Source organism: Malaya genurostris, chromosome 2, assembly GCF_030247185.1.
Source record: "Malaya genurostris strain Urasoe2022 chromosome 2, Malgen_1.1, whole genome shotgun sequence".
NCBI lineage: Eukaryota > Metazoa > Arthropoda > Insecta > Diptera > Culicidae > Malaya > Malaya genurostris.
Window position 1 is genome coordinate 197,639,188 of NC_080571.1, and position 25,381 is coordinate 197,664,568.

Below are 25,381 nucleotides of genomic sequence, written 5' to 3' on the forward strand. Positions count from 1 at the left end.
ATGTAGTGTTGGCAATTGAGAAGAAACACATTACTGTGTACTGTATTTATTTAACACATTTCATGGTTGCTTCGAAATTTTTGGGCGATCACAGAATCCGCATTACACCAGTCTTCTTTTTCGATTTTTTACCGTGAAAACATTTTTATTCTTCAGTGTAATCTCCATCTAGAGCGATATACTTGACCCATCGGTCCTCCAACATTTGGATGCCCATTGACAAAAAAAAGATTTGTCAAGGCCTTCAAAATAGGCTTCCGTTTCTGCAATGACCTCAGCCTTCGACGAAAATTTCTTTCCTTGGAGAAACCTTTTCAGGTTTAAAAACAGATAACAGTCGCTGAGAGCCAGATCTTGAGAATATGGGGGATGGTGGACCAAGCCATACCGCAAATCATTTCACCGTTGCTTTTATACATGAATGCGCTGGTGCGTCTTTTTCCATAGCTTGATGAAAACTAGAACTTGTCTGACACGATCAGCTGTTATTCAAACACGAGTGAATTTGTACAAATGTCATGAAATTTGGTATTGGGCCATCTAGAGGCTTGTTCTTAACAAAAATATACACGGTTCGAAACCATACACGTCTTTTCTATGAGAGACCTGGGACTTTGTAGATGAAGACGTCGCTTAGTTCTAAATGATTTTGAAAAACCTCTGCCTATGATTGCAAAGATACCATCGACAACGTTCTTTCTGTCACGTTAATGTTTTGAGATGAATTCCGAATGAAAGAACATCTTATACTATCGGTATAAATGTTTACAGACACAATATAATACGCTACCTTTTTGTTGTCGTCGAGGTGTGGGTGTGAGTGTTTATTAAGTCTTGGCATTATATTCCTTTTGTGGAATTTGGCCTTTCTGTTCCAACAGACTTCGCAGCCGATAATCTCTTAGTGTACAGAATCATTGCATGGCTAGTACTATGGATCCTACTGACACTAAGAGTCCTTCCAGGTCGGGGCTCGAACATACGACAACTGGCTTGTAGACCAGCATCGTATGCATTGAACCGCCAACCCGGGCTAAAGTGTTTAACTTATCCCAAATCTCACTGTCTAGCAGTGGTTTGCAGAGAAAAATGATTCCATGTGTTTTGTTTATACAAGCAAATAACTTTAGTCCAGGACTCAGAGAAGTGTTAACTCAATCGAATTCCGATGACCCATTTCGTATACAGAGCAAATCGTGCTCCGAGGTCACGGTTCAATCGACCAACCCCGCCTTAATGCAATGTTTGCATCAAATGGATTCAAACAAAAAATAAATAGTTTCAATCCCTTGCGCATGACAATCAATCGACGCGTATTTAGTTTATGTACTTTAATGTTATGTGAAAAATTGACATTTATCACTGATAATAAGAAAAGAAAAATTATTTTTACCCATATAGTTAGTTCTGAATCTCATAAACGTCGCATTATTTTAGGATGAGATGTAAAATGCTAATCTATAAATAATGCGAAAAATGTTACAGACGGCTTTCGCCAATTAAAGGTAATTCAAAACCACATTAAGGGGTTTAAATTAGATTTAAAGGTTTAAAATTTAAATTTAGACGTTAAGTCGAAATACATGACGTATATGAATGATTTTTAATATATGTTTAGTACTAAATAAGTGATTATATGCGAACCAATTCGCACCCTCTCATTCTGCTACTAGCGTAGAAGGCTATAGTACCCAGTCGACGCCGTTCTATTGACCAAATGTCATCATAGATTCACGGGGAGACATAAAATAGTAATTTGTCTGCACATAGTTTTCTCACCGTTTGACGACACCTTCTTGTTGTCGTTTCATTAGATGAATTCAAACTGACCCACACAATTCAAGAGCACTGCTATACCTACAAACTTGAAAGTGTGGTAACTCTCTCAGAGCGGCGCTCATCCTGCTTTACCCTATACCAATATAAACACCAATGACAATATTATTTTACACCGGCGCGACCAAATAAATCCAGCGGAACTAAAAAATTAGGACTCAAATATCGTTTTCCTGGATCTACTTTATCAAATCCGTTCCGAAAGTATTCATTTTGAGAGGGTTTTCAAGGAATATCAATGAACCGAAAGTTATCATCTTTGATTCAGAACCGAGTGAAAACATTGTTTTCCGGCAGCTATTTGTCAAATTACTTTCGAAAAACCTTTTCAAATCCACCTAGTGGTGTAATGATGCTTTTCTCATATTACTTATATTAAAAAAAAAGCATCACTAGAAGATTCTGTCAAGATTTTTTTTTCAAACTTGTATAAAATCATAAACTTTCTTTGGGTATAAACTGCCATAACCTTTTTATTTTGTAAATAGTTATGTCAAGTTAATATAGATTTAAATGTGACAACCCTGCATGCTATACAAAATTGAACAAAGAATGCTGTGTGCTAGGCGGTGGTGTTTTCTTCGACCGTATCAGCACGTATCGATGCGTACCAAATTTCCAAAATTTTGATATTCATCGCCCTATAAAATCGGAACCGGAAGTCAGATCGGGATGGAATTGAACAGTATCTTTTAAGACACTGAGAACTTTAATGTAAATCATGATTTGTGAAATCGATTTAACCGTTGCTGCGAAATCGAAGTGAGTTCCGTTTTTGGAACATTTCTTCACTATTACCGGTGCGTTCGGAAGCGGAAACCGGGGACTAATAGTCCCAAAGTAAATTTATATAGCTACTAACTAACAAGGTCTGCCAGCTAGATAAATTTAGTAATTTAGTAAGAGTAAATTTTATAAACTCACTCATGAAATTTGAAATTTGTCACTTATCACGTAATACGAAAGTCGGATCTGGATTAACTTTTCGGGGACCTTTTCAAGAATTTCAAGACCCTTTTATTTGCATCTTAGTTTATAAAAATCGATTAAAAAATCCGAGAAAATTGTGTGCGCATTTTCTCATAGATTTACACATATTGCCTTTTAATTCTGGAACCGGAAATTGGATAAAGATAAAATTCATGGGATCTATGGGACCATAAGACCTTTCATTTGAATCTGAGATTGTGAAAATCGGTTCAGCCATCTCTGCGAAAATCGAGTGACATTATTTGTCAAATACACACAGACTCTCTAGTTTGATCATTATAACAGCAACAACAACAACAAACTGATAACTCCTTAACGACCAGCTTAAACCGGGCTGACATAGTCCGAACGTATGTCTACAAACGATCCCACGCTGCCAACTATCATCAATGTTTGTTCATTCAAAACTAGCTCGTCGGATAGTGAGGATAGTGCTCAGTTCGGCCCGGTTGATCACAATTTATCCTCTCGGCGTGCGAGAATTTATGCAGTTGTTTGGGAATTTTTCAACTGCCATGTATCACGTTTAATGGCTATTGCGTGGAATCATCATTCCAGTACAGCAGACAATCTCAAATCACCATCGATCAAGCAGGAGAACCGGCGAGAGAGCAAAGAATGCCGGTGGCAAAACCGAGGTTGTTACAGTAAACGAAAAACACGCGGGTTCCGGTTCGATAGTTTCCTGATAGATTTCGGGCTGTCTCAAAGGGACCGTCAATGTGATGCGTCGAATTCAACAAAACAGTGACCGACAATCGGTGAGCGGACAAACGGGTGACAAAAGAGGTAAAAAATATGCAACGACCAGCGACACAAACGAATGCAGTTTATGTGAACCTAAACGGAGAAAGGATATAAATGTATAAACCGCACTCCCTCGCTGCTGTGTGTTTTTGTGTACATTCTGATGGAATCCGTTCGGTTGGTTAGCTTGGGGAGTCGGGACAGAGTAGCAAACTACTACAGGATTTATGGCAGTTATTTTTACTGCTACCGTCAACATTAGTCTAGGCGAACAGTGTTTTCAGGATTAATTGCTGTTTTTCATTTTTTCACGTAAATATTTTTGCATTGAATTGGTTCGTTTACAATCCTGTGAATATATAATTGAATTGGACCCGTTTAAGAATCACTTTCAGTTTAGAAACGATTAACGTTACCCGTGAATTCAAGACCGTTAGTAGATCCGGCAACTCTGTTTGCGTTGATCAACCACACCGGCACAGAATAACAATTCCAGCCCTCGGGATTACCCAGCTCTCCCTGTTGCCATTAAAGAGAAGGGGGTCTTCTCGTAAGCTACTCGTCTGTACAGAATGTATTCTAAAAACCACCAGTGCTAGTGTTCATTCAGTAACTTATTTATTTTGGTAGTTGCGTGTTTCGGTTGTTAAATTTTAATTGGATTTTTTACAACAACAATTTCCGTTCTGCCCGGTACTGAGCCTAGTTCGTCTTGTTTGCCGAGTTGACCCGCGAGAACTAAATAAGTGTATTGTTTGCGGAAATAAATTTTATGGCTCTGTCTGAATTGGCAATATACTAATTTCGAACGGTTGTGAGTGAAAATCCTTGCTGCTATTCGCCTACGCTTGTTGACGATTGATCGTGTGGATTTACTAGACATTTTATTACGTTCGTGTTTTGGAATGACATTAAACGCTATCCTTAGAAACATCACATGTGCTCGGCAAATCGTTTCATTCTATCTCACCCATGTGAAAATTCATTTGCTTTGTTTGTTTGGATGTTCACAAACCTTCACAAGCTAGTGGCTTAATTCAATGCTAGTATCGATACTGTGTTTCATATCGGAATCACAGACTGTTTTAACATGCAACTGAAACCAACAAGATAAATATGCCCACCGGTGGATGATAAATTACGAACGACAATTTTATTCTTGATCTAATAAGTGGCAATTTACTAATGATTCTACACGACAGACAGAGTCAGAGTTAAAGAACGAGATTAGAAAAACAGAAATGATTTAAATCGGTTTGCAACTAATACACAAAGAAAACTCAACTGATAAATATTAACAATGAAATATATATACCGTTGTTTGCACAGCACAAAGCTGAAGCAGTTTAATTACCAACCGAAAATAATAATGTGCATAGTTTTGAGTACAGAAACGATTTTTTCATAAAACTCCGGTTTGCGTGGAAGAGGGTGCCACCTTCCTCCTGGATCAGCGAGTTTGTTTCCATTCAAAGGAAATCATGTGACAGATTTTCCCAGCAATCGAAATGCGTATGCACCTTCGTTCATTCGTACGTGGTCTTCGGTTAGGACTCAAGGTGTGCATGTAAATTGCTAGTCACCTACGGGAATCAGTTAGCCTGATTAATGGAATCGGTTATAGTTTTGTCGCCGTCTTTTACGTCATAGTCACAGGCACCCAGTGTATCTTTTCCTAGCTGAAATATTTTGGCTGCCGGATACCACACGACCTTTGAGTTGGTGTAGTCAGAAGAAAAATATTAATGTTATCAAATTTCCTAATAGATTTCCTACAACCAAAGGTGCATCTATACCAAAGTAGGACTTATTTAATATGTACATATTCTAAAACATCCAATTTTTAAGTGCCGAGAGGTATACAGCTTCCTAACTTAACTGTTAACTGTCATTTGAAATTTTGAAAAGAAAACGTTAATCTACGTAGACTTATAGTAGAAGGTATTTCAATATCTATTGTTGTCTGGGCCTGTCTATAGACTATCTAAGCAATAAAAATCCCTCTTCCTTATTCATCTAGTGGTGTAATAATGTCTTTCTCTTGTCATTCGAACAGTCTCATTAAAACATATTATTTTGATGTGGAACACATCTTTATTTTCTATATAGGGGTGCAAATTAGAAACTCAAGGAAAAAAACACGTATAAATGTGGTCAGGTTTTAAACAATCACAGCTCAGTATATTTTGTATCAATTATTAATATTATTTCATTATTTGATTGGAAATATTTCTACGATTCGATTTGAATGTATCAAGCCACGTATTTTCAATTATAAATGATTGAAATTTTGATTAGTAGCGAGCAGTGTCCTATTTTGTCTGCTAAAAATCTCCGGCATACCGGATTTCCCTGCCATAGACGACGGTTTTGAAGGAGTAAGCGATATATCAAAGGGAAAGCATCGCTCTGATTGGTCAATTGATGCAAAAGCGAAGCTGTTCAAAGCACACGAATCTATAAATAGAAGCAAAATTATAGCTAACGTTTCAGTCCTATGCGTAGCATGCTAGAGGTAGGTTGTTGCTAGACAGCAAGACAAAAAGTGCCATAAAACGATTTGAAGCTTTAATTGGTATGCTCTGATCTTGTGTCATGCAAGCTCGGATGAAATTCCATGTAATGTCGTTTCGCCTGAGAAATTGACATCTACCCCAGGGTAAATTTTGAGTGCTTAAGATTAATTTCTTATTTATTTAAGATGAACTCGATTGATAATGAGAAAAAGTTTATCGCTTCAAAAGAAATCGCAGAATGGTAGAGAAACTTAACGCTTTAAAAATAACTTCTTGCATACAAAACTTGAACACAAACTTGGCGAAGAGAAGCTTTAATATCAAAATCGTATCGCAGGTATGTACAAAGATAAAATTGCATACATTTGGGATATTGGTGTAATTTCGTCGGCAGACTCTTGTGCAATTGCGGATTCAAAAGTGTGACGATTGATTGAACTGTTTGATTGTAGATTATTAGAAATTTTGGTTGCCTTGTTCCACATCAATTGTTCGAACAACCCCATGGGGCTGATCCTTGTAGTTTTTGATATCGCTTTAGCCATCTCCTAGAAAATTGATCATATTGAAAAAAGTGTGTTTTGTTGGTTGCTTCACTTATACCATTGTATCTTCGGACCCGAAAGTGAAATATTTTCATTATGTCGGTTACGTCACTTATTTAAAAACTCAATAGTTAGCTTTCGAACGAGCCAAGTTTGTTGAAATGGGTGTGTTGGGTACACACACACACACACACACATAGATACCTTCCGCTCTCGTCGAGCTGAGACGAATGGTATATGAGACTATGGGAAATAGTGACCTTTGTAATCGGGGTTTCGTTAACTTCATATGAACTTAGCGAAGTACTCAAAACAATAAAACAAACTGAGCAACAAATCTAGAGTTACCGTAACTAATTAGCAACAAATTATTCACTTGGCTTTGATTTGTTTTGAAGCATATTTGGGAGGGGAACTTCGTTAACTTCATATGAACTTAGCGAAGTACTAAAATAAAATGAGTAACAAATTCAAAACTACCGTAACAAATAAGAAACTAATTAGCAACAAATTATTTACCTATTTGCGTTATCATCGGCGAGAGGTGCTTCGCTAAGTTCATGTTCATGTTGTTACAAGTAGCAATATTTTCTATATTAAATGAAATTTTTATTTGTCACTATTTCAATTGAATTAATTGTAGCTTGAAATCAAAATTTAGTTACTTTTACAATATTTTTCTCTGCGTGTAAGTCATAGCAAATGACCAAAGCTGTGCTGAGTAGTTTTCATTAGTGTATTCTAACCTTTGTTTCTTTCCCTTTTCTTTTCAGATTATACCAGATTATTGTAGCAGTTAAACGTATTCCAATTCAACGCAACAGGAAAAATAGTCTACGCCAATTGATATTGAATCATATTTAAATCGCTTTCCAATTCCTAATACCAATATTGTAGCCATAATATAAATAATCAACAAAAGTGCTAATTATACTACCAAGAGAACAGTTTTTATCTCACGCATTATATTCACCACATCAAAGTAGATCCGTTAGGGATTTTTTTTCGCGTTTCTTCGATTGCAATCGAGTATAGAGTGTGACTTTTTCGATCATCACAATAATATTTAAACAAAAAAGTATAGTATATATTATACAGCCAGTAACCGCTTAATCATAGTGATCAACAAAATAGTAGTGCTTTAAAGTAATCAAACCATGTGACGATCGTTTTCACTGGTTCCGAGTAATAGCCCGATAGAAGTAATTTGCGCCCTTAGCCGCGGAGTGACTGGCCGAGGAAAGGTTTAGCATTGATGTGTTAATTGTCGGGAAGCTATAACTGATCGCAACGGGTTGAGCAGCCGATATTCAGCCCTCAATTAGTGCGCCAAGTGATAATTAGCGGGGGTGCAAAAGTTGCATCCGAACGACAGTTTAATCATGTTGCCAGCGGCCGGCTCCGACCGAGCCCATCACCAGCTGCTGACCGGGCAGATTGTCGCGTTCGTTGTTGTAACCGTGTTCGTTGTTGGAAACTTATGTGCCTGGCAGGAGAATGTCCGACCGAAGCTCTACGTGTCACTAGGTGAGTAGGTTTGATGCATTGCAATTACTGTATGTTTCCTCCTTCCGGTGTTATTGAATTGATTCCGATCTTCACAATGGCAGTTTCAAAACAACAGATAACACATATCAGTTCTACGCGCAGTCGAATGATGGAAGTAAACAGCTTAGGTTCTAAGTTCAAATATGTTTTAATTTGCTCATCAAACTGTGGCCTAGGTCCAAACGATAAAATCTTCAATCGGGGTAGAAATAATTCATTCTTACTACTAAAGCACTAAAGCACACACCGGACTGAGCTTGCACAAATTCAAAGATCCCTGCGTCGGCTAAATCACTCATTGTGCATATAATTTCTAATTTATACAAAATTAGACACCGTTTGCTTCATGCAACGGAACTGTTTTGTTTGGAAAACATTTTATTGCAGGCCGCAGTGCACATGTTGAAACGATGTCTTCCAGGGTTCCCCTTACTATGTTTAGTTCTATGCGGGAGCGCAGAGTATACAATGCCATTTACTGTTACCTACACCCAGGCGCATATACACACACACACACAGTCACGGCGGAACATGTGCCATACGGTCAGGTTCGTTTTGTCCATCCAACCATTTGGCTAATGCTAATTGCTGTAACCGCACGCCTGACACTAAACCGACATTGTACACTTTGCCGCGCTATGCTGTCACTTCTACTCTGTACGGGAACTTTCCCAATTCCGCAGGAGGATGTGTCTACATGCTCGACGTACATGGCTAACTTAATGCCGTCCATATATGCATGAGCCGGCACCTAGGTGGAAAGCAATAAAAGACTAATATATCGCATGTGTTGGCACTGCTGACGAAGCGGAAGGGCGCCTTTTCCGTTCTAACCGACGAAGACGTTCCTGGCTTGCTTGCGCCTAATTCGCCTGATGTCTTCAAAAATTTTACGGTCGTTTGTACGGTGCGGATGTGTTTGGCGTGAGATATGAGATAAGAGTAGGTTGCAGAACTAATGTTCCTGTTTTTAGATGGTGAAGCAAAAATTACCTGTGTGTGAGTGGTGTACGTTCCATTGTAGGTGGTACGACTCCATTGTGAATGTTAAAATCGATTCCTAACGTTCATGGAAAAAATACTTGACTGTGCCATTCTACAGTACCTTACTAGCTCTGATTTTTTGTACATACCTCTAGCACTATGGTTATAAATCTTTGTGAATACCATCATGTCGAGTAAATTTTGCCTGCTGGAACTATCATACTTTAACTCTGTTACGAAAGTTACATTGTTTTAAAAGGGAATTGTACACACTTAATTTCGTTCGGTAATTCTTGACTCTTTTGACGAGTTTTGAACAGCCGGACTACCGAATATTTCCATTCTACTGATATATCAGCACAAATGAACATTTGTTGACAGCAGTACCTCAAGGTATCGCAGTGATAAAACGTGAATTTTACCGATAAAATCACCTACCGAGATTTGAACAGCTGAGGTCGGTAATCCAATTTAAGTGTGTACCAATAGTCATAGTTTATTTAGTTGAGTAGCATATTGTTTTGCTAGTTACTCGGCCAACATCAAACGGATTGCGCTGTAACTCGATCCTAAAAAGCAATATTGCCAGAAAATGAAGAAAAATATGTGCAATACTTCTGTTACAGTGACGCGAAAGTTCAATGTGATTCCTTATATTTTCATCTTATCCTTTGAGCCAATGTATTAAGCTCAAAGATGGCATATATCTAACTAATGGTTTTCCTATTTAAGTTGAATGGTTAAGCTCTACTGATTATGGAAGCAATTGCGCTATTATACGTCTCCAATTAAAGTATTGAATAACTTGAAAAGTTTGAATATAAGGATTGTTAAGTACGTATTTTTAGTAAACAAATTTTGAGCACTGAAAATTGAATTTTTAAATTGGCGGATTATTTAGATAAGTTCTAGGATCATTCGTTAGAGTTGTTCAATTTTCGATCATTACTCGATCGACTTGCGTACGTATTACTTCTATTCGGTTTAGAATCGTTCTAATTTGTTTATACAAGTGTGACGGTTTCGTTTACTATCAGAACAAATTGGCTCAAATGGCACGTTCCCCTTGATATTTGGAGATTTGTGCCTTGCCATCAATTTGTTTTTAGCATCATTTTCCCGATATATAAGAGGGAAGGATTGAAAGGAAATGGTAAGGGTTGGACTAGGAGGATGGGAAAAATTGACGACACAAAAACACATAAAAGCAGAAGTAAATTCTGCACCCCTAAGGGATGCCGAACAATCTGCTGAGGATCACATTTAGTGGAAGCAGAAGTAAATTCTGAACCTCTACGAGGTCCCGAACAGTCTGCTGTTAATAAAACCTCCAACCCCCGAGAGGATTTAGAGATCTTACAAAAGCGACACCATTCTGAACTCCCGGAAGAATGCAGAACGATTCGCAGTATGTACGAGCAGAAGTAAATTCGGCACCCCCCTAAAGGATGCCAAACAATCTGCTAAACCCTATTTAAGGTGAATACAGAAAGGATTCATTCACTCCATGAAGAACGATGAACTCTTCTGACTATAGCTCCTTACCACATTGGGTGAGAAACGAGAGAATATCCTTCAATTTTAGCTCCGCATACACAGACTCAACCATGTATGGAGAACCAAAAACCCGGATAAGTAGCTGCGTCAATGCGGGACAGTTACATATCAGATGATATGAAGTACCATAATCGCATTCACACAAATCACACGAATAAAACTCAGCACGTTGAATAGTAGCCATGTGATAATTGAGTTTGCAATGTCCAGTCAGAGCTCTGACCAGAATACTGCAATGTTGCTTGGAGAAATGCAGTAGACACTTTGACATTTTCAGATTTAAAACTGGTAGAAATGCTTTTGTCTGAGCGCAAGTTTGCAAGCTGCGCCAGTAGCTGGCATGTTTGGATGCAGCCCAAGAACGAATCTTGTGCTTTATCCAACTAGTTGAAAGTGGTAAAGCTGGTTCAGGACCAACGAAATCATTCGTTGCACCAGCTCTAGCCAACTCATCAGCCCATTCATTTCCAGTAATACCAGAATGGCCGGGTACCCATAAGAAGTAAACAACACATTCTTCGTCGAGCTACAGCGCGAGTCAGTCGATGTGTCTTGTGCGCCCAGGTTCTAATTAGTTAGTTTACCTATGTTCGAGGTTTTATTTTTCCAAGTGCAGTTAGGAAGTTGTTCAAGTGCAGTGATAACCCATTTCGGTGTAGAAGCGGCAATCGTTGAAAAAATCATCGATTGTCCGTACAACAAGTTTTCGATTACAAGGAAACCACGATATCCGCCATTCTTCAGCGAGTTGTCTTCCATTGCTTGAAATCCACTCCCCGCGCAGCTCCCTTGCGTTGGGATCAGATCACTTCAACAGGGAAGATTGTGATCATCGTAGCAGCAGAGATCTTTGTCCGACACCCATACCAGCGTAACAACAATTATCTGAGCGTCTGACGTCTTACTGTCGAACGTTCTATTACCACTACGTGAGCAGACGACGACAATACACCGCTTTGATACAGACACAGCTAAGTATATTAGATTCAAGGTAGTTGTATCCTATCCCTTGTCTCACTTACAGTAGATACTAGAGAGTGTAGAAGGGTATATCCGTAATTTATCTAGTGCCTCCGATGGTCCTAAACCACATCAATGGGTGTTAGTGAACCGACAGAGGGTACATCGTATCCCATAACAGAAAAAACCTTATTAACAAACGATCCGAACATGGATATTAGTGACCCAATAGACACCGATCCTTTGAATCCAGATCATAAGAATAATGCTGCTCCACCTAAAATCAGCTCTACCCTTCCGACCCCCCGTCTCAAGTCCAACCCCGAAGATTATATCGGTCCCTATATTGTTTTTTTCCGTCCGAAAATCAAAAGACTGAATACGAATCAGATCAGCAAAGATTTAACTAAGCTTTTTACTTCTGTAATCAGTATTGATATGGTCGGTACCTGCAAACTTCGAGTAACTATCGGTGATCGCAAACAGGCAAACGAGATAGTTTCCTGTGCGCGCTTTACCGCTGAATATCATGTTTATTTGCCCAGTCACGCCGTCGAAATTTCGGGTGTGATTACCGAAGGGAGTATGTCTTGTGAGGAGATTATGAAAGGACACGGACAATTCAAGAAACACACCAGTAATCCCATCAAAATACTAGAGTGTAAACAGATGGCTTCAGTATCACTAGAGGGTGACAAAAAAGTGTATTCATTCTCTGACTCATTTTGTGTGACCTTTTCTGGATCGGCTTTACCGGATTATGTTGTAATTGACAAACTTCGATTGCCGGTAAGACTGTATATACCAAAGGTGATGAATTGTTTAAAATGTAAACAACTTGGTCATACTGCCCAGTATTGTTGCAACAAACCTCGCTGTTCCTCATGCGGTGAGAGACATGACGACGGTACATGCAAAAAACCACCCAAATGCGTTTATTGTGGGGACACATCACCACATGATCTTGATGTGTGTCCCACCTATGTTACAAGACGGGATCAACAGAAACGATCATTGCAACAGCGTTCTCGTCGTAGTTATGCTGAAATACTGAAAAAACTGAACTCTTCTGTAGAATCCGCTAACATGTATAACATCCTTCCTCACGATGAGCAAGACTCTGACGACGGAATTGACACCGAAGATCATTTCGAAACCACAGGTCCATCAAGAAAAAGGGTGAGGGTTACCCAGAAAAAAATTCAAAAAACTCAAAAGCTATCTGATAATGGCTCCCAAATCAATAAGATAAAACCCAGTGGCTCCCAATCCAACAAGAAACAAATCGGAGAGAAGAAATCAAAATCAATATTCAATCTCCAAGATAAAATGGATTTTCCTCCACTAATAGATACACCCGACAACTCCAAACTTCCTTTTTTTAAAAAAGTAAATCCATCTACAGTGGATCAACAGCAGTCACCAGAGACCCCAATGTTCACACTCACAAATATAGTCGATCTCATCCTAAACTTTTTCAATGCTTCCGAACATGTAAAATCCATTATAAAAGGAATTCTCCCCTGTGTGGCCCCTTTCATTAAACAACTAGCTTCCAAATTGCCCCTCCTCGCAACCATAATATCTTTTGATGGATAGATCGAATATTAAAGATAGGGAGAAAATTTCCGTTCTACAATGGAACTGTCGTAGTCTTTTGTCAAATTTAGATGATTTTAAAATATTAGTAAATAATACACTATGTGATATTTTTGCATTATGTGAAACGTGGCTCTCACCAGATTTAAATTTCATCTTCCCAGATTTTAATATTATTCGGCAGGATCGCTTAGATTCATACGGTGGAGTTCTCTTAGGAGTCAGAAAATGCCACTCATTTTACCGAATCGATCTACCTTCTACCCAAAGTGTCGAAGCAGTCGCCTGTCAGGTAACTGTCAGAGGTAAAACTTTTAGCATAGCCTCAATATATATTCCTCCGAGAACCACAGTATCTCACGCAGCCCTCCCTAATATCTGCTTGGCAATGTCAGAGCCAAAGTTTCTGTTGGGGGATTTCAACTCCCACGGAACAGGTTGGGGAGAGCTGTATGACGATGTTCGCTCAACTATGATATACGATCTTTGCGAAGAATTCAATATGACAATTATGAACACAGGCGAAGTTACACGAGTGGCACCTACAGCGAGAGACAGCCGCTTAGATCTCTCAATATGTTCCAGTTCAATATCTTTGAGCTGCACTTGGAGAGTAATACAAGATCCCCATGGTAGTGACCATCTTCCGATCGAAGTTTCGATTATGAACAGAACACACACAACTACGCGCTTCGATTCCAAGATTGATCTCACGAAGCACATTGAGTGGGAAAAATACGAGAAAGTGATTATTGAAGGTATTCAATCAGTCCCGATATTACCTCCGCGAGAAGAATATCAATTTCTGTCTAATCTTATTATTGACTCTGCCAGCCAAGCACAAAAGCGAACAGTGCACAATACTTCGTCTCGTAAAAAATCATCTAGTCCGTGGTGGAATAGCGAGTGCACAAAACTCTACCGAGAGAAATCCGCTGCGTTTAGGGAATACCGAAAAAAAGGTCTAATAATTTTTTTTGAACAGTATACGTCACTTTCTCGAAAATTCAAAAACTTTATAAAAGCAAGGAAAAGGAATTATTGGCGCGAATTTGTTAATGGATTGACACGAGAGACCTCGATGCAGACTCTATGGTCTGTAGGAAGAAGAATGCGTTCTCGGTCATTGAACAATGAAGCTCGAGAGAGCTCATCTAGGTGGATATTCGACTTTGCCAAGAAAGTTTGTCCAGACTCCGTACCAGTGAAACTAGAATTTAGAGAAACACAAGTAGAGAGAAACGAGATAGATAAAGAATTTACGATGGTCGAATTTTCGCTAGCGCTTCTGTCCTGCAATAACTCTGCTCCAGGAATTGATAAGATTCAGTTCGATTTGCTAAAGTGGCTCCCTAATATAGCGAAGTGGCGATTGCTAGATCTATTCAATCAACTCTTGGAAATCAACTTAATACCGGATGATTGGAGACAAATTAAAGTAATTTCTGTCCAAAAACCAGGTAAACCGGAGTCTGATTGCAACTCTTACCGCCCAATATCAATGCTGTCTTGCGTACGTAAACTTTTAGAGAAGATGATTCTCCTTCGACTCGACAGTTGGATCGAATCGAAAAATTTGCTTTCAAATACGCAGTTTGGATTTAGAAGAGGCAAGGGGACGAATGATTGCCTTGCTCTACTCTCCTCAGAAATTCAGATAGCCTTTGCAAAAAAGGAGCAAATGGGTTCGGTTTTTCTTGATATTAAGGGAGCTTTCGATTCAGTATACGTGGAGGTTCTCTCAAATAAGCTCAATGAATGTGGATTGTCACCCATTTTAAATAATTTCCTGCTAAATTTGCTGTCAGAAAAACAAATGTTTTTTTCTATTGGCGACCTATCAATAACAAGAGTCAGCTATATGGGTCTCCCACAAGGCTCATGCTTGAGTCCTCTACTTTACAATTTTTACGTCAGAGATATTGACACGTGTCTAGCAGAAAATTGCTCACTGAAACAACTGGCGGATGACTGTGTTGTCTCTGTTATAGGCTCAACAATAACCGAACTAAAAACCCCGCTGCAGGACACTCTCGAAAACCTGTCTATTTGGTCTATGAAATTGGGTATAGACTTCTCCCCTGAGAAAACAGAAATGGTGGTGTTTTCAAGAAAGCGCAACCCAGCCGAATTTTCACTTAAACTAATGGGTAAGCCGATCGTCCAAAATAATTTTGCTAAATACCTAGGGATCTGGTTTGACTCCAAGTGCACTTGGGGAAAGCATATAGCTTATCTGACACAAAAATGTCAAAAACGAATCAATTTCATGCGAACAATTACCGGAACGTGGTGGGGGGCCAACCCGGAAGATCTAATCAAGCTATACCGAACAACAATCCTCTCAGTCTTAGAATATGGTAGCTTCTGTTTCCAATCTGCTGCAAAAACACATATATTAAAGATTCAACGTATTCAATACCGATGCCTCAGAATTGCGCTGGGTTCAATGAATTCGACGCACACAATGAGCCTGGAGATCCTAGCAGGAGTTCAGCCATTGATGGATCGTTTTTCTGAGCTTTCACTTCGGTTTTTTATGAGAAGTGAGATCTTAAACCCGCAGGTCATTACAAACTTTGATAAGTTACTCGAATATAATCCACAATGTCGTTTCATGACAATGTACTACTGGTATATAACCCTGGAGGTTAGTCCTTCCAGTATCGATGTTAGCAATAACAATTCTACAGACTACAGTTGGCCCTCCGTATTTTACGACCTATCGATGAAAAAAGAGATCCAGGGTATTCCGGAAACTCATCGTTCAAAGCTCATCCCCTCAATCTATAGATATGTATAGATATGCCAATAAAGACAGAAGATTCTTCACGGACGGATCAAAAATAATGGATACTACTGGTTTCGGTATCTATAATACATCTCATAAAGCGTCATTCAAACTCCAGAAGCCGTGTTCAGTATACGTTGCAGAGCTAGCCGCAATACACTATGCGCTGGAGCACATTGGTACCCTTCCAGCAAATCACTACTACATCTTCACCGATAGTCTAAGCTCTATTGAGGCTATTCGGTCAATGAAACCAGTCAAGTACTCAGCGTATTTCCTGAATGAAATACGAAAAACCTTGAGTGCTCTGTCAAATGGTTCATATTCAATCACCATGGCTTGGATCCCCTCTCACTGCTCAATTCTGGGAAATGAGAGAGCGGATTCTCTGGCAAAGGTGGGGGCTTTAGAAGGAGATATATACGAAAGACGAATTACCTTTGATGAATTTTACTCGCTGGCGCATCAGGAAACCATGATAAACTGGCAGAGAAAATGGTCAGACGGAACGATGGGAAGATGGTTACATTCAATTTTTCCTCGTGTGTCGAAAAAACCTTGGTTCAAGGGTCTAGGCATGAGCCGTGATTTTATTCGAGTTATGTGTCGGCTGATGTCTAACCACTACTCGCTCAATGCACATGCGTTTCGGGTGGGCCTCTCAGATACTAACCTATGTGCCTGCGGCATAGATTACCAGGATATAGAGCACATAGTTTGGGAATGTAGCGAATATTGCGAGGCTAGATCTGAACTGATTGAAACTCTCCGAAATAGAGGAAAGCAAACTAAACCTGTTAGAGAAGTTTTGGCAGGTATGGATTTGGAGTATATGAAGTTGATTTATTGTTTTTTAAAACAAATAGATATAAGTATTTAAGTTTGACTTTTCCTATGCTTTGAAGGATTCTCCTTCAAGACGGCCTCGTGCGATAGATACTGACAAATTTAATCACAATTTTGTCTTATTACAGATACCTAGATACATCTAGTACCCAAAAACCAATACTACCTGCAACATCTACAACAACTTCGAAAATCCAGAGAAATACAAACAAAAATTATTATGTATACTAACCTTTTGACATTAAGTAGCTTAAATTATTATTAACAAACTGAAAACTGTTAATACGAAGCAACTAACATAGTCCATAAAGAATGTAAAATGTAAACAAAAAATGTTAAACTTGATTTCGGCTACGCTATACCACATGGTGACCAAGCCTACCAAATAAATTCAATAAAAAAAAAAAAAGAAGTAAACAGAATTTGAAATGCTGAGGTCTTCAATTTGAGTTCGACATGCGATCACTAGATTCGACCGTGAGTCATTCGAACTGAGTGCTTTTAAGGCTGCCTGACTGTCGGAACAAAAATAAATTCGTTTACCACAGATCCTCTGCTGAAGTGCCGATTGTACTTCACACAGAATCGCGTAGATTTCTGCTTGGAACACAGTACAGTATCTACCAAGTGAATGAGACTGCTCCAGCCTCATTTCACGACAGTAGACACCAGCACCAGCACGACCATTCAACAAAGAACCGTCCGTATAACAAACTATGTGTTCATCAAGTTGTCGTTCCAGACAACCAGACAACCATTCCTCACGAAGAGGATAGCTCACATGGAATGTTTTGAAAGGAAAACTGCATGTGAGAGTTAGGTCACTAGGAGCGAGTAAATACTCATCCCATGTAACCATTTGAGACCACAAGCGAGTGTGGCTGGTAGCATAATCTAATGGGTTACTGTTCCAAAGCCCTGTAACCTTAAGACGGTATGCACAAGATAATGCTACTTGTTTTAGGAACACATGTAGTGGTTTAATGCACAGTAGCGCCTCTAGAGCAGCAGTAGGAGTTGTCGTGAATGCTCCTGTCATCGCCATTAGGACCATCCTTTGGACATGATTTAGCTTTGACTGAACTGTCGCGACTTCTCCTTTCTGCCACCATACAAGACAACCATATGCTAAAATTGGTCTAACAATAGTTGTGTAGATCCAATGAATATATCTGGGTTTGAGTCCCCATGATTTTCCAAAAGCTCGTCTGCATTGGCCGAAAGCCATACAAGCTCTCTTAATCCTGAAGTCAATGTGAGCAGACCAATTCAGTTTTGAGTCAAGAATAACCCCGACGTATTTAACTTGATCGACCACAGTGACCTCTGAACCGAAGAACTGTAACGGACGAGCTCCTGTGATTATCCTACGATGAGTGAAAAGCACCATTGATGTTTTGCCCGGATTTACAGACAATCCAACCTGACAACACCATTGTTCAACAGATCGCAGGGCTTGCTGCATTAAATCAAAGAGAGTGTTAATGCTTATACCGGTCATCAATATATGATAATCGTCGGCAAAACCATAAGTCGGAAATCCAAGGTTATTAAGTTTCCTTAACAAACCATCAGCGACTAGGTTCCATAAAAGTGGGGATAGTACACCACCTTGAGGACACCCACAGACACTCAGCTTTCTAATCTCTGCTTGCCGAAGCGATGAACAAAGAAGTCGATTGCTGAGCATTGCGTGTATCCAATTTGTGATACTTGAAGGTATGCCATGACCACGGGCTGCTTCCAGAATTGAATTGAAAGACACGTTATCAAAGGCACCTTCAATATCTAGGAAAACTCCCAAGCAAGATTGCTTTTGTGAGAAAGCTTTTTCAATGTTGTACACAACATCATGTAACAGGGTTGTAGTGGACTTTCCACGCTGGTAAGCATGTTGCATTCCATGTAGCGGTTGCACGCCCAGACTAACATTCCTGATATAGTGATCGACTATGCGTTCCACTGTTTTAAGAAGAAATGAGCTAAGACTGATAGGCCTGAAACTCTTCGCTTCCTCATAAGTGTCGCGACCGCCTTTGGGAATAAATTTGACAATTATTTCCTGCCAGGCTCTTGTAATATATCCAGTCGCAAGACTAAAAGTAAGTAAGAGCCTCTCGAATTTATATCTGTGCTGCCTCAAATGATATGGTGAGCATTTATGTCACTGCCGATTACAAGCGGTGTATCACTCTTGCAGCAGTATGATACAACCTTTTTGAAGTCATCGCTTGGCGAAGGTTGGTTATGCGGTAAATATGCCGAACAATAGACATTTTTTCTTGTCTATGCCATCAATAGTCATACCAACTGTGACAGCACAAATATCCCGAGTTGTGAGCTCCGATATGAGAGAAACATCGAGAGCACTATTTGCAAGTATGCATGCTCGAGACATTTCACGTGGATTAGTCATACCGATCTTGTTGAAGGCAACAAAGACTGGGTTTAACAATTTTCCAACGTAGAAGATTCCCTTTTGGAAATATGGTTCTTGAACCAAAGCTATAGGAGCTTTACCTTCTTGAAGAAGTCTGGATAGATTCATAGTTGCTGTACGTTTATGCTGAAGATTGATTTGTGCCACTCTAACCATTATAAATTAGAGTAACGAACATTCCACCTCCAGCACCAACCGTACAACAACTACAAGAAACCAAATATATTGGCTTATAATCGCCTATAGCGAACCATGTAATGATTTTTTTAAATGTTATTATCATTTAAATCCCACGAGTTGCGAAGAAAGAAGTCGTCCACTGTGCCAGAGCTTCGCTTAACACAGTAAGGGAACACCCCAAGATATTCCGTTCACGACTGCATTGTTTAACCTCCTGCAGCCATTCAGCCATCGGCACGGAAATACACCTTGGCTTAGGAGTTCCTATTTTTGTGGCCTTTTACTACATGGAACAGGAAACCAGTGGATCAATTCTTGGTAAAAAATAATTCCGCCGGATGCCACACGGCTTACCTGTTTGGTGGACTTATACCACCGGTACAGGTGGACCGTAGCGTTATTCTTAGCAGTTGGGAAACCGCTACCGACACTACACGGCTATCTAGGCTGCTCAGAGAGGGAATCAGGAATCAGGAATCAGAACAAATTGGCTCAAATGGCACGTTCCCCTTGATATTTGGAGATTTGTGCCTTGCCATCAATTTGTTTTTAGCATCATTTTCCCGATATATAAGAGGGAAGGATTGAAAGGAAATGGTAAGGGTTGGACTAGGAGGATGGGAAAAATTGACGACACAAAAACACATAAAAGCAGAAGTAAATTCTGAACCTCTACGAGGTCCCGAACAGTCTGCTCTTAATAAAACCTCCAACCCCCGAGAGGATTTGAAGATCTTACAAAAGCGACACCATTCTGCACTCCCGGAAGAATGCAGAACGATTCGCAGTATGTACGAGCAGAAGTAAATTCGGCACCCCCTAAAGGATGCCAAACAATCTGCTAAACCCTATTTAAGGTGAATACAGAAGGGATTCATTCACTCCAGGAAGAACGATGAACCCTTCTGACTATAGCTCCTTACCACATTGGGTAAGAAACGAGAGAATATCCTTCAATTTTAGCTCCGCATACACAGACTCAACCATGTATGGAGAACCAAAAACCCGGATACGTAGCTGCGTCAATGCGGGACAGTTACATATCAGATGATATGAAGTACCATAATCGCATTCACACAAATCACACGAATAATACTCAGCACGTTGAATAGTAGCCATGTGATAATTGAGTTTGCAATGTCCAGTCAGAGCTCTGACCAGAATACTGCAATGATGCTTGGAGAAATGCAGTAGACACTTTGACATTTTCAGATTTAAATCTGGTAGAAATGCTTTTGTCTGAGCGCAAGTTTGCAAGCTGCGCCAGTAGCTGGCATGTTTGGATACAGCCCAAGAACGAATCTTGTGCTTTATCCAACTAGTTGAAAGTGGTAAAGCTGGTTCAGGACCAACGAAATCATTCGTTGCACCAGCTCTAGCCAACTCATCAGCCCATTCATTTCCAGTAATACCAGAATGGCCGGGTACCCATAAGAAGTAAACAGCATTTGAAATGCTGAGGTCTTCAATTTGAGTTCGACATGCGATCACTAGATTCGACCGTGAGTCATTCGAACTGAGTGCTTTTAAGGCTGCCTGACTGTCGGAACAAAAATAAATTCGCTTACCACAGATCCTCTGCTGAAGTGCCGATTGTACTCCACACAGAATCGCGTAGATTTCTGCTTGAAACACAGTACAGTATCTACCAAGTGAATGAGACTGCTCCAGCCTCATTTCACGACAGTAGACACCAGCACCAGCACGACCATTCAACAGAGAACCGTCCGTATAACAAACTATGTGTTCATCAAGTTGTCGTTCCAGACAACCAGACAACCATTCCTCACGAAAAGGATAGCTCACATTGAATGTTTTGAAAGGAAAACTGCATGTGAGAGTTAGGTCACTAGGAGCGAGTAAATACTCATCCCACGTAACCATTTGAGACCACAAGCGAGTGTGGCTGGTAGCATAATCTAATGGGTTACTGTTCCAAAGCCCTGTAACCTTAAGACGGTATGCACAAGATAATGCTTCTTGTTTTAGGAACACATGTAGTGGTTTAATGCACAGTAGCGCCTCTAGAGCAGCAGTAGGAGTTGTCGTGAATGCTCCTGTCATCGCCATTAGGACCATCCTTTGGAGATGATTTAGCTTTGACTGAACTGTCGCGACTTCTCCTTTCTGCCACCATACAAGACATCCATATGCTAAAATTGGTCTAACAATAGTTGTGTAGATCCAATGAATATATCTGGGTTTGAGTCCCCATGATTTTCCAAAAGCTCGTCTGCATTGGCCGAAAGCCATGCAAGCTCTTTTAATCCTGAAATCAATGTGAGCAGACCAATTCAGTTTTGAGTCAAGAATAACCCCGACGTATTTAACTTGATCGACCACAGTGACCTCTGAACCAAAGAACTGCAACGGACGAGCTCCTGTGATTATCCTACGATGAGTGAAGAGCACCATTGATGTTTTGCCCGGATTTACAGATAATCCAACCTGACAACACCATTGTTCAACAGATCGCAGGGCTTGCTGCATTAAATCAAAGAGAGTGTTAATGCTTATACCGGTCATCAATATATGATAATCGTCGGCAAAACCATAAGTCGGAAATCCAAGGTTATTAAGTTTCCTTAACAAACCATCAGCGACTAGGTTCCATAAAAGTGGGGATAGTACACCACCTTGAGGACACCCACAGACACTCAGTTTTCTAATCTCTGCTTGCCGAAGCGATGAACAAAGAAGTCGATTGCTAAGCATTGCGTGTATCCAATTTGTGATACTTGAAGGTATGCCATGACCACGGGCTGCTTCCAGAATTGAATTGAAAGACACGTTATCAAAGGCACCTTCAATATCTAGGAAAACTCCCAAGCAAGATTGCTTTTGTGAGAAAGCTTTTTCAATGTTGTACACAACATCATGTAACAGGGTAGTAGTGGACTTTCCACGCTGGTAAGCATGTTGCATTCCATGTAGCGGATGCACGCCCAAACTAACATTCCTGATATAGTGATCGACTATGCGTTCCACTGTTTTAAGAAGAAATGAGCTTAGACTGATAGGCCTGAAACTCTTCGCTTCCTCATAAGTGTTGCGACCGCCTTTGGGAATAAATTTGACAATTATTTCCTGCCAGGCTCTTGGAATATATCCTGTCGCAAGACTAAAAGTAAGTATTTTCTTCAAAACATGTTTGAAATGTTCATACCCTTTCTGCAGTAACACTGGGAAAACTCCATCCTTTCCAGGAGACTTGTACGGAGCAAAACTCTCAACTGCCCATTTGACCGATTCAATCGTCACAACGCTTCGAGCAAGGGCCCAAGAATCGTAACTACCTGATAAAGTCTCGGGAAGAGCTGTCGGTGATGGATCCATACATCCTGGAAAGTGAGTGTTAAAAAGATAGTGAAGTACATCACCTTCATCAGACAAGTGTTCACCATCTGAAGTTCTTAAGAAACTGACATTAAAGTCCTTAGACTTCGAAAGTAACTTATTTAATCTGCTAGCCTCGTTGAGACTAGAGACATTTGTGCAGAGGCTTTTCCAACCACTTCGCTCAGACGATCGAAGAGCATTTTTGTAAGCCCTTCGAGCCGACACGAATGCCTCCGACCCATTTCTGCGTCGGTGGTTCCAAGCTCTTCTGCATAGTTTCCTTAGTCTAGCAAGTTCAGCATTCCACCAAGGAGTTCCTCTACGCTCATTGCCGTTTCAACCTTCCGAGTGAACGGACGTGCTTTGTGTTTACTGCGAAAGCGTTGAAAACCAGTGCCGTGTGTGATAAAGTGACCGGACGATCAAAACTAGATCGCTATTGTGTAATAGACAATAGTGCTTTTTCCTGTGAGAGGTTTTATGCACATTATATACTGAAGCAGTGTATTGTTGTGAGCGGACGATCGAAACAGTACCGTTAGCCGGTGATTGTTCGATCGATCAAAACAGGCCCAGCGGTGTACGTGATATCACTGTGCGGATTAAAAAAGAGTGTGCTTTTTCCTCTCGGAGGTTTTTTGCACACCATCGCAGCGGCGATACGCCGATCGACGAGGGCTAGGCCTTGGTGGCCCACGTTGGATTTAAGTTAAGTATCATTATTTAGTTTTTTTTTCCTTCCTGCATTCGACTGTTCTATTTCTCCCCGATTCACTTAATTCTGTGCGGAGGTAGCTCCGCAACATGTCTAGTCTAAATTCTGACCCCCCCGTTCCCGATGATCAAATGGAGACTTCCCTTGACTATAAAAAGTCTCGCATAAAGAGCTATCCGGATGGGCTCGCACTACCGGCCGGTCCTTATGCGGTTTATTTCCGGACCAAATCGAAAGAAAAAAAATTAAATATTTTAAAAATATCGCGGGACCTGTCCTCGCGATACAATACTATAAAAAGTTTTGATAAGATACGTCCAGACAAGCTCAGGGTCCTGTTTACCAGTTCAAAACAGGCTAATGAGCTCGTTCAAAATGATCCTTTTACGCGGGAGTACCGCGTCTACGTGCCAGCTCGCGAAGTAGAAATCGACGGTGTGGTCACCGATTCGAGTTTGACTTGCGAGGACGTTCTTAAGTACGGGGCGGGTTGTTTTAAAGACCCCTCACTTAAGAATGTCAAGATACTGGATTGCAAGCGATTGCATTCAGTATCGATCGCCGGGGATGGAACAAAGTCCTATCCCCAATCAGACTCTTATCGTGTGACCTTCGCCGGTTCTGCTTTGCCCAACTACATCCTCTTGGACCGGGTTCGTTTGCCTGTTCGCCTATTCGTACCCCGAGTAATGAACTGTACTAATTGCAAAAAACTGGGGCATACAGCTACCCATTGCAGCAATAAGCCACGTTGTGCTAACTGTGGGGAAGCTCATGCGGACGGCTCTTGCGGTAAGGATGCTGAAAAGTGTCTCTACTGTAAGGAGGGTCCGCATGACCTCTCTGATTGTCCCGCTTACAAACTGCGAGGTGATCGAATGAAGCGTTCCCTAAAGGAGCACTCCAAGCGTTCCTTCGCAGAGATGCTTAAAAGTGCCACCCCTCCTAAACAGACAACGAACCCATATGCCTGCTTGTCAACTGACGAGAGCGATTCTGACGACCCTTTGGAAGGTCCATCTTCGGCGGTCCCTCATAGCTGTAGGAAAAGAATAAATAAATCCTCTCATAAGCTACCTAGTAAGGGTTCGAAGGTGTCTTCCGAAGGGCTTCGAAAAGTTACAGCTAACGGGAATCGGGACAAAACACCGAAGCAAAAAGCTCCTGGTCTCGGAAAACTCAATTCCGAGATGGAATTCCCACGACTTCCCGGGACTACAAAATCCCCAAGCGTCCCAGAAAATCTACCAGAGAACCAACTAGGTGCTGGACTTATCAAGTTCTCTGATGTTGTGGACTGGATTTTTACAACTTTCAATATTTCAGACCCTCTTAGAAGCATTTTAATTGCTTTCATGCCAACAGTAAAAACATATTTGAAGCAGTTGACTGCAAATTGGCCCCTTCTCTCAGCGATTGTATCCTTCGATGGCTAAATCATCCACCGAGGTCACGGATCTAATCACTGTTTTACAGTGGAATTGCAGAAGTATCATCCCAAAAATAGATTCTTTTAAATTTCTAGTAAATAATCTGAAATGTGACGCATTTGCATTGTGCGAAACTTGGCTAACTTCTGAAATATCCTTAAACTTCCACGATTTTAACATTATTCGCCTGGATCGAGATGATCCCTATGGAGGAGTACTTTTAGGGATCAAAAAGTGCTATTCTTTTTATCGAATTAACCTCCCCTCGATACCAGGTATTGAAGTTGTCGCATGTCATGTTACAATCAAAGGTAAGGACCTTTGTATTGCTTCCATCTACATTCCCCCTAGAGCCTTG

At 40.4% G+C, this 25,381-nt stretch overlaps 1 protein-coding gene across 6 annotated transcripts in view; it reads left to right on the forward strand.

Annotated features, from left to right (window-relative positions):
- Nucleotides 1-25,381, forward strand: part of LOC131426934 (semaphorin-1A) — a 530,738-nt gene that overhangs the window by 48,153 nt on the left and 457,204 nt on the right. For all 6 annotated transcript variants that reach the window (XR_009229208.1, XR_009229211.1, XR_009229210.1 and 3 more), the window contains exon 2: nt 7,408-8,161. Coding sequence is in view for 1 of the 6 variants with exons in the window: in XM_058589724.1 (XP_058445707.1) it covers nt 8,017-8,161 (145 nt within the window). In the remaining 5 variants the exon portion in view is untranslated. The remainder of the gene's footprint in view (nt 1-7,407; nt 8,162-25,381) is intronic.